Source organism: Pelodiscus sinensis, chromosome 4 (assembly GCF_052426305.1).
Source record: "Pelodiscus sinensis isolate ZL-2025 chromosome 4, ASM5242630v1, whole genome shotgun sequence".
Lineage (NCBI taxonomy): Eukaryota > Metazoa > Chordata > Testudines > Trionychidae > Pelodiscus > Pelodiscus sinensis.
In genome coordinates this window covers 121,300,546-121,313,344 of record NC_143055.1, presented here as the reverse complement: position 1 = coordinate 121,313,344, position 12,799 = coordinate 121,300,546, and the positions used below count along the sequence as shown (strand labels likewise).

General features: G+C 51.2%; 1 protein-coding gene across 7 annotated transcripts in view; it reads left to right on the top strand.

The window, feature by feature from the left end:
* The window catches only part of LOC102463931 (putative E3 ubiquitin-protein ligase HERC3), a 109,574-nt gene that overhangs the window by 57,190 nt on the left and 39,585 nt on the right, over positions 1 to 12,799 (top strand). For 6 of the 7 annotated variants that reach the window (XM_075929572.2, XM_075929569.2, XM_075929570.2 and 3 more), the window contains 2 exons: positions 1,219 to 1,343; positions 2,141 to 2,203. In XM_075929572.2, the coding sequence (XP_075785687.2) occupies positions 1,219 to 1,343; positions 2,141 to 2,203 (188 nt within the window). The remainder of the gene's footprint in view (positions 1 to 1,218; positions 1,344 to 2,140; positions 2,204 to 12,799) is intronic. The other variant, XM_075929573.2, reaches the window with a different exon arrangement.

The following is a 12,799-nucleotide window of genomic DNA, read 5'->3' as shown; positions in this document are numbered from 1 at the left end:
TGGCGTCAGCCGCTGCTGAAACTGATCAGTTTCAACCGCGGCTGAATCTGGATGCCAGTTCTGACTTACATACAGATTCAACTTAAGAAACCCAGGCGTCCCCAAGCCAGCTGCTGCTGAAACTGATCAGCGGCTGATTCCAGGAAGCCTGGGGCAGAGCAACTCTGCCTCGGGCTTCCTGTAGTCAGCCGCTGGTCAGTTTCAGCAGCGGCTGACTTGGGGACGCCTGGGGCAGAGCAGCTGGGGTGCTGCTGGGTTGCTCCAGTAGCGCGGCTCCTTGGCGCTACTGGAGCAACCCAGCAGCACCCCAGCTGCTCTGCCCCAGGCGTCCTGATTCAGCCGCTGCTGAAACTGACCAGCAGCGGCTGAATCAGGACGCCTGGGGCAGAGCAGCTGGGGTGCTGCCGGGTTGGTCCGGAGCGGCGCTGCAGGACCAACCCGGCAGCCCCCAGCTGCTCTACCCCAGGGGTAGGCAAGAAAAGCCTGGTCTGCTGGGGGGGGGCACTAGCTGCACCCCCCACCCCCACCCCAGCAGACCAGGGAGACGGGGGTGGCAGGACCGCCCAAGTCCTCCACGGCTTTGCTCCGTCTCCCTGGTCTGCTGACCTGGGAGACGTGGAGCAAAGCCGCAGAGCACGCGGGCAGCGGGACAGTCCAGGCGGGCCTTGGCTGTCCCACTGCTGGCGTGCTCCGAGGCTTTGCTCCCCATCTCCCTGGTCTGCTGGTCAGACCAGGGAGACGGGGAGCAAAGCCGCGGAGCACGCCTGCAGCGGGACTGCCCAAGCGCGTCTGGGCTGTCCCACTGCGGGCGTGCTCCAAGGCTTTGCTCCCCGTCTCCCTGCAGATCAGGGAGACGGAGAGCAAAGCCGCGGAGCATGCCCGCAGCGGGACAGCCCGGGCGTGCTTGAGCTGTCCCCCTGCGGGCGTGCTCCAAGGCTTTGCTCCTGTCCTCCTGGTCTGCTGGGGGGTCCAGCAAAGCCGCTGGACCCCCCCCAGCAGACCAGGGAGAACGGGAGAAGCTTTTCTTGCTCCGGAGGACACGGGTGGCGACCCGCCGCCCATGAGTTCCGGGGCGAGAAAAGCCCCGTTCGTAAGTGCGGATCCGACATAAGTCGGATCCGCATAAGTCGGGGACTGCCTGTATATCAGGGCAACATATAGCAGGGATGTCCTGTATTATGTGTTTTCTTAAATACTGAAATCTGTATCTTTTCACAGAATTCCTTGCCTGCTGATGATTTCCGGACCATAAATCCGTTACATTACACTTGGTTAATAAATGATGAAACTATAGACATTTGGAAACAAAAGCTATTAGAACAAAACAACTCTAATTCTATCAAGTAGGTGTTATTGTACAAGCCACATTTTTTAATAACTTTAAAAAACTGTTTCATTGGCAAATCTGGCATCTGTGCTTTAGAATTTAGCAACATTTTCTTGTTTGGCTCTCATTCATAGTAAAAGGAAAAGCTAGTAGGTGAGGACTCATCTTTTAGAAAACTTTGTTCAGATGCAATACATATTTAGGTATATTTTACTACACTCCGAATATTCTACAAAGTTTGATTTGAAAGTAGCACAGAAATCTAAGGACCAAACTTAAAGAATCATCATCCAAATCTCAAAAGAATTTCTCTGCGTAACACACACCCATGGTATGTTTGGACTTCAGTTAGTGTTTATTCAGAAACCCTGAGATGTTCACTTTTTCTCTAAACCAGCACCAATTCCTAATTTATATCAGGAATGCCAGGTCAGATCTAGGAAAGCCAGGAAGATATGTCAGAGCTTTCTCAGACCCCAACTGAGAGGATGGAAGCATTAGATTCTGAAGAAACTATTTTTTTTAACATAAGTTTGGAGTTCACCAAAAGAAACTAAGAATTTTAAACGGTCTGATTTAAAAATCTGTCCCCTCTCTACTGTGAGTGCCCCTGAAAAAGCATAGTGAATGAAGAGAGGACGTGCCAGCCACTTCCTTGAGCATGTCACTAAACCTCCGTGCCCTGCAGTTTCTCCACTTACAATATTGGAGTGGTTTTGAAAATACTTTTGCATACAAGGGATAAAAGGGAGACAATTTGATACGTTGGTAAAAGCATGAATGAGCTGTTTCCTTTTGTCTTTCCACTCCAAGCAGTGAGGCTGTGCAGATATTGTCATCGGCTGCCTGTTGGAATGGAAGCTTTCTGGAGAAGAAGTAAGTAGTCAATGGGATCAAGAAACCTGGCTTCCCTTGTGCATGCTAACCTGTAGAGATAGAACAGTTGTGAGGGTGTTATTTGTCAGTTAACTTTCACTTTGATCCCTGAATAGTATCAGACTTGAATTGCTTTATTAAACACTAGAAGATTTACCTGGCATTGCTTGGGTCCTTATGTGTAGTATTTAAAAAAAAAATGAAAAGGAAAATGTACATGCTGTGTTTCAATGATTGTATCAGGGAGGGAGTTTGATGTGTAGGGGGGAGCTGAGGTGGGGGGGGGACTTATGGAAAGGGGCTAGGGATGCAGGAGTCAGGGCAGGGGACAGGGGCTAAGGGAAGAGAGATGGGTGTGGGGGCTCTGGGAATGAAGGATGCTGAAGTGAGAGCAGGGAATGGGCGGCTCACGGCACAAAGCTCAGTATAAGGGAGGGCTCAGGGCAGGGAGAGGGGTTGCAGGATTTAGGGCAGGGGAGGGGGTGTCAGGGAACAGTTTGGTGGGGGGGGCTCAGGCTAGGGGGTGGGGGTGCAGAAGTCAGGGCAGAGGTTTGGATTTTGGGGGGCCCTGAGGGCAGGAGGTGGTAAGTGCTGGAATTTAGGGCAAGCGGTGTGGACTCAGTGTAAGGGTTGGGGGTGAAGGAATGAGGGCAGGGGGCTGGGAGTGCATGGGAGGGGCACAGGGCACAGGGTTTGATGTGAAAGAGGACAGAAGGTGCAGGACTCAGGGCAGGGGTCTAGGAGATTGAAGGGGGAGCTTATCAGTGCTGGCCGTGGCAGTAAGGGTGGGGCTACTTCATTGGTGGCTTCTGGGGGGACCAGGGCTGCAGGGGCTTACCCTCATCTGCAGTCTGTCTGGATGGGGGCAGGGATCTGGAGGCTGGCCCTGGCCTCCAGCCCACACCCCTCCACCCCCACTTTCTAGTTAGTCTAGAGGGGGCAGAGCTCCAGGGATCGGCCCCGGCCATCAGCTGGTGTAGGGAGATGGGGACGTGGGGCTGGCCCTGGCCTCTAGCTGCCTCCCCATCCCCTACTCCACGTCCTGCTTCTCCTGAGTCGGTGGGGATCTAGTGGCCAGCCCTGGGCTTCTGCACTCCTCCACTCCAGATGCTCCAGGGGGCAGGGATCCAGGGCCATCCCCAGCCCTCTAGTCTCCACCCAGTCTTCTGCTTGTCAGGGAGGGGATCCAAGGGCCAGTCCCAGCCTCCAGCTGCCCCCGTTTGCCCTTCAGCTGGTTTGCAGGGCTGGCAGAGCTCTAGGGGCCAGCCCCAGCATCCAGTTGCCCTCCAGCATCCAGTTGCCCTCCAGCCTCCTGTTTCTTGGATGGCGGAGGAGGGGCGGGGAGCTAATGTCTGCGCCAATCCTTCTGCTGCCCCCCCCCCCCCCGGCCTCCTGCTTCTCTGACGGGGTGTGTGTGTGTGTGTGTGTATGTATGGATCTGGGGGCTGGCCCTAGCCACCAGCTGCTCCCCTAACTTCTGGTCTGCAGCTGACCTGGGGTTAGGGGTGGATCTGCAGGAGCTAACCCCATCCTCCAGCTGGGGTGGGGGAAGTTGGGAATATGGGGAGCTTTTATTGGCTTCCAGCTGCCCTCCACTGCCTTGCAGCTAGTCGGGGGGGTGTGGGGGGGAGACTTACAGGGCTCTGGGGGGCAGGCTCTAGCTGTTTCTCTGGGGTGGGTCAGGGATTTGGGGGGCTGGCCCTGGCCTCCAGATGCCCCCACCCTTCCACCTGCAGCTGGTCAGGGAGGGGACAGGGTTTTGGGGGCCAGATCCAGCCTACAGTTGTGCCCCGGTCCTGCAGCTGGTTTGAGGGTTGAGAGGTGGGTCTCTGGGGACTGGCTCCAGCTTCCAGCTGCTCCCCCCGCCCTGAAGCTGGTCCAGGGAGGTTCCAGGGACCATCATCTCCAGCATCCCAGTAGCCCCCAGTGGTTCCCCCCCCCCCCCCCTAGCCTGCAGCCTGTCTAGGAGGAGGGAGGGCTGGAGCTCCGGAGACTGGCACTGGCCTCCAGCTGCTGCCCCTGCCCTGATGCTGGTGTGTGTGGGGAGAGCTGGTCTGCAGCTGCTCTGGAGAGGCCAAGGCTCCTGGAGCTGTCACAGGCCTCCTGCTACCCCCCCTCCACCCTGCAGCTGGTCTGGTGCTGGCCTCTCCTTGCGGGAGGTTTTTGTTGGGAGGGGAGCACCTCTCCTCTGGAGGGGGCTCTCTTGGGTGGGTGATCCCCCCGGTCCAGCACTGTTTGGGGTAGAGAGGCTAATTACCTTATCCAGTGTCTGGCCATATAAAGCCCAATTCCCAGATGACTACTCCTGTGCTGGTGCGGCTGTTCCCAGTGGTCACTTTTGTGTATAACTGTCCTAGGGATGTAATAGTGTGGTTGTTTAACCAATAAAGAAAAGCTTTAACAGGTTGGCCAGCAGCCCAGCTCAGTCCCAGATTGCAGTGGGTCCAGGACCTACTCCCACTGCAGCTCTGCATTTAAAGTGTATTAGGAACCAGGCAGACAGGCAGCCTGGCTCAGTTCTGGCCTGCACTGGGTCCGGAGCTCAGCCCCGCCCCCGGACAGGGGCTGCTGCCTCTGTATCACAGGCAGCAGTGCAGGGTGGCAGGGGCTTCCCCAGGAATGGAGCTGGAGTGTACTGGCTGCCAGCTCCACCCCCAGGGACTATGGAATAATCAACTAACCAATAAGAATTCATGAGGTTAATTGACTATTCAATTAACTGATATTTAACATCCCTAAACTGTCCCCTGCGCTTACTTCCCCTAGTGGTCAGTCTGCAGTATCGCTGTCCCCTGATCCCCTCCCTTTCCATGTTATAGAAAACAGTCCCATTCCAAAAGCATGTCGGTCTTTGCCCACGAAAGCTTATGCTCTAATACATCTGTTAGTCTATAAGGTGCCACAGGACTTCTTATCGCTTTTGCAGATCCAGACTAACACGGCTACCCCTCTGATACTTGAGTCCCATCCCAGGCACTTCCCATTTCCCTGGAACAACCAAGCCCTGACCTTGCTTTAAGTTAGGAGAAGAGGAAGCAGCATACCAAATTTGGTGGCCAAAGCTCTTAGGCTGTGTCTACACTGGGCCACTTATTCCGGAAAATCAGCCGCTTTTCCGGAATAAGCTGCGAGCTGTCTACACTGGCCCTTGAATTTCCGGAAAAGCAACTATGCTCTACTGTACAAAATCAGCCGCTATTGCGGAAAAACTATTGTGCTCCCGCTCGGGCATAAGTCCTTATTCCGGAACACTGTTCCGGAAAAAGGGCCAGTGTAGACAGCCCAGTAGTCTTTTCCGGAAAAACTGAAAACGGAAAATACATGATCTTATGGTAGAGTAGGGTTAGTAAGGTGTGACCCTGTAAGAACAAGGAAGTAATTTCAATTTGGTGGTGTCATCCTTTGGGCTTCTCATTTTTATACAAGTGGCCTGTTAAAAGTGAGATAATTCAAAAGAAGATGACAAAGATGTGTAAAGGGTTAGAGAGGGTGACGGATGGAAGGAAGCTAAAGGAAGTGAATATGAACAGCTCACTGGAAAGACCAGGATGGGTTGTGACTGCTGTGTCTATCAACTGTTGGGAGTGAATAGCATAAGTTGAGGTTGAGGGCTTTTGTTTATGAAGACATGATGAGTCACGGCTTGCAGTTAAGTGAGGGAAGACTTATTACACTGGGCAGACATTTCCAAGAGTAACTCAATCAGGAAAGAAAAACGCCAGTTGTTCTTCCCATCTTCCAGTGGTGTGGAGCCTTCAACTTAGGCTTTCTGAGAAGGGAAAATACAGCCATTTTGGAAGTCTTTGGGTGCAAATGCAGGGGGTTTTTAATTTAAAATATCCTGTTTTTAAACTTAAAAACTTCTGTTTAGTAACCTACAACCTCATTTGAATGTGGAAGATAAGCTGGGTACAGACAATATGATACCCCCCCCCCCCCAACAACTGGAAAACGTTAATGGTTCATTGAACAGTAACTATCACTGATGGAAACAGCTGTGATCTGAGACTAAGGGGCACATGAATCCTGGAGTGTGATTGCTTATAGCCTTCATAATGTGAGATGTAAATGTGTTTTAAATATGTAAGTTTATATGAAGACTACAAGTATCTTCGTAGGCTTGGGGACTAGGCCCTGCTGCATCACTTCTGATGCACTGCCTGCCTTGAAGCTTAGTTATGCTGTTGCACCATTGGGCATGGACAAAGGGGAGACAGCCTATTCACCTACTATGCGTTCTTGACTCACACACTATTATCATCGCCCCAGTATCCTGCTTCCACACCATATGAGTCAGGGGTGTTCTTTCCAGTGCTGTTACAGTAATGATACCAATCCCATCGCTGGCTGCAGCCATAAACTGACAAATTCAGAATATATCTAATAGATGTCTTTCCTTTCTGGGAATGTATAGTGTTGGGCAGGCATAAGGCTGGCTAGTTCCCACAGTAGCCTGGGGAAATACTTGCAGCTGGTGCTTGGGATGTATGGAGTGCGAGCTCCTTCTCGCTGCCTCCTGCTGCCCATGTGCAGCGCTGCACGTGGGTGGGGAGGACGCCCGGGCCGTAACGTGATGTCACGGCCCTGGATTTTAAAAGTCCTGGGAGGCCACATTGTGGGGCCTCGCTGAAAGGAGAAGGGGCTTGGGCGAGGAGAGGGGAAGGCACCAAGAGACGGGTGCAAGAGAGACAAATGCCAGGGGGCCAAGGGCAGGAGGGGAGGTGTCAATGGGAGAGGGGACAGGGTGATGCTGGGAGAGGAGAGTAGAGGGGAAGAACATTGGGGCCAGAAAGGGAGGTGCTGGGAGAAGGCTTGAAAGAAGGGGTGGGCAAGAGAGAGGTGGGGATGGAGCAAGGCATGTGTGAGGGCACAGAGGGGCAGGAGGGGAATGGGGCAGAGAGTGGTGAGGGGGTGGGCATCAAAGAAAAAGGGGGCAGGAACAGTAAGGGAAGGGGGAGGCACCAGGAGGGTGCAGGGCTAAGGGAAGGTGCAGGTGCCAGGGGATTTTGGGGTGAAACAGAAGGGCAGACACCTGCAGGGGAGGGACTAGTACCAGAGGAGAGAGGCAAGGGAGGTGTTAGAAGAGCAGAGTGGGGCTACTGGAGGAGTGGGCATAGGGGGGAGAGAAGAGCTGGTGGAGGGGGGCAGGTCGCAGGAGGGCTGAGGGCAGTGAGAAAGGCAGGAGTCAGGACAGCAGAGGAGGGTGAGGAGTTGGGGGGCAGCAGGCGCCAGGGGAGATGATGGAGCAAGGAGAGGAGACATGGCAGCAGAGAGAAAAGGTTTAAAAATATTTATTAATAACTTGGTATGCTGCCCACAGGCAGTTTGTTTGCGACCCGCGGTGCAGTTTGGGTTTATGTGGAGATCAACACGTGGCCCGTGAGTGGGAGCCAAAACAAAAAAGTAGTCAGTGTAATGATCTTCTGTTGAAATGCGTTTTAGTAGTTAAATTCTTGGACTGTCATTTCTCATGAAAAGTGCTGTCACATGGGTAGAAATTGGGTAAATATTGAATTTTATTAATATCAGCAGAACTGACTTAAATGGGGCCTGTGTGTTGTGTAGTCTTGCCTTAATCTTTGTATTCATGCCTGTCAGTCTGAGAGGAGCTATTTGTATATATTTGCTTGCATATGCAACCACACTTAAGTTGAGGCTCTCAGCATGTTCTGTAAGTATCAGTGTGGCTCCTGGGGCTTCCAAAGTTGAGTTGCCCTAGCTCATCCCTGACAGGTGTGTGTCTAACCTGGTCTTAAATATCTCCAGTGATGGAGATTCCACAATGTCCCTAGGCAATTTATTCCAGTGTTTAACCACCCTGACAGGCAGGAAGTTTTTCCTAATGTCCAACCTAAACCTCCCTTGCTGCAATTTAAGCCCATTGCTTCTCATCCTAACCTCAGAGGCCAAGCAGAACAATTTTTCTTCCTCTTCTTATGATACTCTTTTAGATACTTGAAAGCTGCTCTCATGTCCCTTTTCAGTCTTCTCTTTTGCAAGGTAAACAAGGTCAATTTCTTCAGCGTTGCCTCATATCTCATGTTCTCTAGACCTTTCATCATTTGTGTTGATCTTTCTCTGGACTTTCTCCAGTGTCTCCACATTTCCTGAAATGTGGCACCCAGAACTGGACATAATACTCCAGTTGGGGCCTAATGTAGGCTCATTCCCTGTCTAGGAGATGTGAGACTAGGTGGGTTAATTTCCAATCCTCCTGTTTATTCTTTTCCTAAGCCAGGAGAGCACAGTAGTTCTGATGGGGGGTTGGAGAGGGGATGGAAACCAGATCCAAGATCAATGAGCCCTGGGAAGTGGGCCCATTGAAAGGAGACTGGACCTGTGGATGCCTTCGGGGTCAGCAGCAAGGGCCTGCTTTGGGAAGCCCCCTCTTTGGAGGTGAATGTGGCAGCATTGAGACATTACCCAGAAGCAGACGCCACAGACACTAACTGCAGATTCATGGGACGGCTCTCATAGATCTTGCACATGCATAAGATGATAGATCTGCAGGAGGGGGGGCAGTGGCATAGTGAGGGGGCCAGAAAGGTCAGTTGCCCCTGGGAGAAAAATAATATAAAATGGATCAAAATTATAGGTGCTTTGTGAATATGCTGACTTGAGAGTGGAAAAATTTCATATTATCATATATGATTCCTGGTAACCCATCTCAAATATGAAAAACTAGGTTGATACCTGTTCATATCAGGAGCTGCTGAATTCAGTTCACCATTTGTAGTATCTCATTAGGATGTTTAGTGGAGAAGATGTTGTTGTTGTTTGTTTTTTTTATTTATACTGTGGGCAAAGCATGGGCTCACAAGAATTCCTCCATTGTGTGGGTGCGTTTTTTTTTTTTTGCTCAACAAAAAATCTGGGGTGGGGCTGGGGGAGCCCGGCTAAAGTGGTTCGAATTGGGCCCCACACTTCCAAAAGCCAGCCCTGCCCTCAGCCAGCTTGATGTCTGTCTCTTCATCTTGGGCAGTTCCAAGTGAGATGCAGCCTTTTGCATTTGAAGGTATCTTTCAGGCTGAAAAGAAAAGGATCTGTAGGTTGATCTAAAACAGTGGTCACCAACCAGTAGATCGAGATCTACTGCTAGATCTTGGAGCCTTTGACAGGTGATCTTGAATGGTTTGGCCAAGAGGCTATGAAATGCTGGCACTTCAGTTGCCCCTCCATCCATTGTCATTCTGCTCCTTCCCTCTGTCTTGGAGCTATCCCCCTGGACGCCTCCTGCTTGCTGTGGAAGGGAGAAGGGGGGATGCTGATGTCAGGGTGTCCCTCCTCGCCACACTCCCGTACCCCATCTCCACATAGAGAGTTGGTGATGAAGGGAACTTGGCAACATAAATCTGTCACTCTCACACACTGTGTGTTTGTCAGTCTCACAAACACACACTGTCCTTCACGCTCATCTCCTGACCCAGCACATATACAGAGGGTTGTTACTTCTGTTACTGCTTACAAAGTGGGTTAGTTTTGGTTTTTGACTGGTCCGTGCATTTCATCATTTTCATAATTTTTATTTCTCTCTTACGCTTAAATTTAACTCTTTGGCTGCATCTAGACTACGTTCTTCTTTCAAAAGAGAAATGTAAATGAAGGAAATCGAAAATGCAAATGAAGTGCAGATTTACAAATCTCACGCTTCATTTGCATGATCGCGTCCGATCGCTTTTTTCAAAAAAGGTTATTTTGAAAAAAAGCAGTCTAGACGCTTTTCTTAAACAAAAAAAAACCAACCCTTTTTTGAAAGAACCCTTATTTCTTAAAAAATCAGGTTTACGGGGTTCTTTCAAAAAAGGGTTGGTTTTCTTTGTTTAAGAACCGCGTCTAGACTGCTTTTTTTTTTTTTTTCTTCAAAATAACCTTTTCGAAAAAGTGGTCATTTGCATAATTGTGTCTGAAGTGTGAGATTTGTAAATCTGCGCTTCATTTGCATTTTCTATTTCCTTCATTTACATTCCTCTTTCAAAAGAAGAATGTAGTCTAGACACACCCATTTGAGTAGTGAGTTCTCAAATGCCTAACCCAGCATTTCCCAAAGTATGGGCCGCAGCCTGCTACCAGGCTGCAAGAAAAAAATACCGGGCCTCAGCATACCTGGTGGCTGCCAGCAAGGCCGGCCTTAGGCCGATTCGGGCCCTGCGCCCCTGAACCCAGAAGTGCCGGCGAGTTACAGAGCCGGGGGCCCTGCTCCACCAATATGTAGAGATGGGTCTCTCCCACGGCTCTGCCTGGAATGGCCCTCCCGCGCATCCTCCCACCCCGGCCTGCAGAGCATCCCCGCCGTGCGCGGCGGCTCCTCACTGCCTGCTGCTGCCCATGTGCGGGATTGCACGTGGGCGGGGAGGACGCCCAGGTGTGATGTGACGTCATGGCCCAGGATTTTAAAAGTCTTCGGAGGCATATGGCGGGGCCACGCTGGCTCCGACGGCCTCCAGCCCCACAATGTGGAAGGCAGAAGGTAGGGAACGGGCTTGGGCGGAGGCGGCAGCGGCAGTGGTGGCAGGCTTGCACGGAGGGGGAGGAGGGAGAGGAGTGGAAGGAGAAGGGGCTTGGGAGGGGATGGCACCCAGGGACAGGATGTAGGAGAGAGAGACAAATGCCAGGGGGCCAAGTGCAGACAATGAGGGAAAGGGTAGGAGGGGAGCTGTCAGTGGGAGGGGGGACAGGGTGATGCTGGGAGAGGAGAGGAGAGGAGAGGGGAAGAGCATTGGGGGCTGGAGGAGGAGGTGCTGGGAGAAGGCTTGAAAGAAGGGGTGGGCATGAGAGAGGTGGGGATGGAGCAAGGCATGTGTGAGGGCACAGAGGGGCAGGAGGGGATGGGGCAGAGACTGCTGATGGGGTGGGTATCAGGGAAAGAGAGGGCAAAGGGGCCAGGGGCAGTAAGGGAAGGGAGAGGCACCAGGAGGGTGCAGAGTTAAGGGAAGGTGCAGGTGCCAGGAGGAGGGGATGAGTTAGTCCGGCCCGGGGATTCTATTGTCCCCCCACACACATCCCCCCCCTCAAGTAGTTGCGAACTGTCTGGCTGGCAGACACACTCATGCAGTCTGAGCACATTTACCAGCCAGGCAGTTCGAAACTACAAACTGATACATCTAGTAATAATACAACTTACCTAATGAGAAAATACCAGACATGTTATATGTCTGGTATTTTCTCAGTTTGTTTTTTATGTGTTTATATTTTTGGGCTGCAAAAAGCAGTATTGGAAAAAAAAGGCTTCCAACTACAGTAAAAAGTTTGGGAAACCCTGGTCTAACCAGCTTTCTTACAGTCCGTTTATCCAATCCATATTCCTTAACTTGCTGGCAAGAATATTGTGGGTGACCATATCAAAAGCTTTGCTAAAGCTGGCATTGGGGGTTTTGGGAGGACCAGAAACAACTTATTTGAATATTCATCATATGATTAATGAATATGCAACACTTGCATCATCACTTACAGGGGACCACTGTACAGATCCTCACGGACAATATATGCATGGTCTACTACATAAATCAACAGGGCGGTGCCAGATCCAGATCCCTGTGAGCAGAGGCCATACGCCTGTGAAATTGGGCGATCTGGCATGGTATTATGCTCACAGCTGCTTATCTTCCCAGCAAGAGCAATACCATTGCAGAGGCTCTGAGAACCTTCCATTTGCAACACGAATGGGAACTGCTCGACAACATAGTCCGCAATGTTTTTCAGTTTTGGGGATACCCGGACTTAGATCTCTTTGCGACTCGGCGCAACAAGAAGTGTCGTCTTTGCTGCTCAAGAGCCGGCATAGTGACCGACTCAAAGGGAGATGCTTTTCTCCTCAATTGGAGAACGTACCGGTTGTTATTTGCCTTCCCACCAATCCCCCTCATACCAAGAGTGATAGGGAAGATACCGGCAGATGGCGCAACGGTAATACTGATAACACCGTTTTGGCCCCCTCAAACCTCGTTACCACAACTCATACGGATGTCCTTATCTCAGCCGCAGCGACTTCCACATGTGAGCAACTTGCTCTCACAGCAACACGGCACTCTCCTGCATCCGAGCATCAACTGATGCCACCTCATGGTGTGGTTCCTGATTGGCTTGCTCCCAAGTGGTGAGAGAGGTATTGATACAAAGCAGACGTCAAACGACCCAAAGGTCTTACCTTTAAAAATGACGTCGCTTCCAGGCCTGGTGCCAGTCACAAGGCACGGATCCTTTGCACGTACCCATCCAGCAAATCCTGGATTACATTCTTTATTTACGTTCCCAGAATTTGGCGCTCGCTTCATTAAAAGTGCATTTAGCTGAAATCTCAGCTTTCCACCCATCTCTAAAGGGTGTTTCAGTGTTCGCGCATCCTGTCTCTTAAGAGATTTGAGGGGTATGGCCAATCTCCACCCACCATGTAAAACTGCTCCGGAACCATGGGACCTAACACTGGTGCTTGATACTCTAACCCGCCCACCATTTGAACCCTTAGCAACTTGTGATCTACAGACTCTCACCATGAAAATTGCCTTTCTTTTAGCTATCACCTTCACATGATGAGTCAGTGAGTTGGCAGCATTGTTGGCCAATCTTCCATATACACTGTTTACTCATCAAACTGTGACT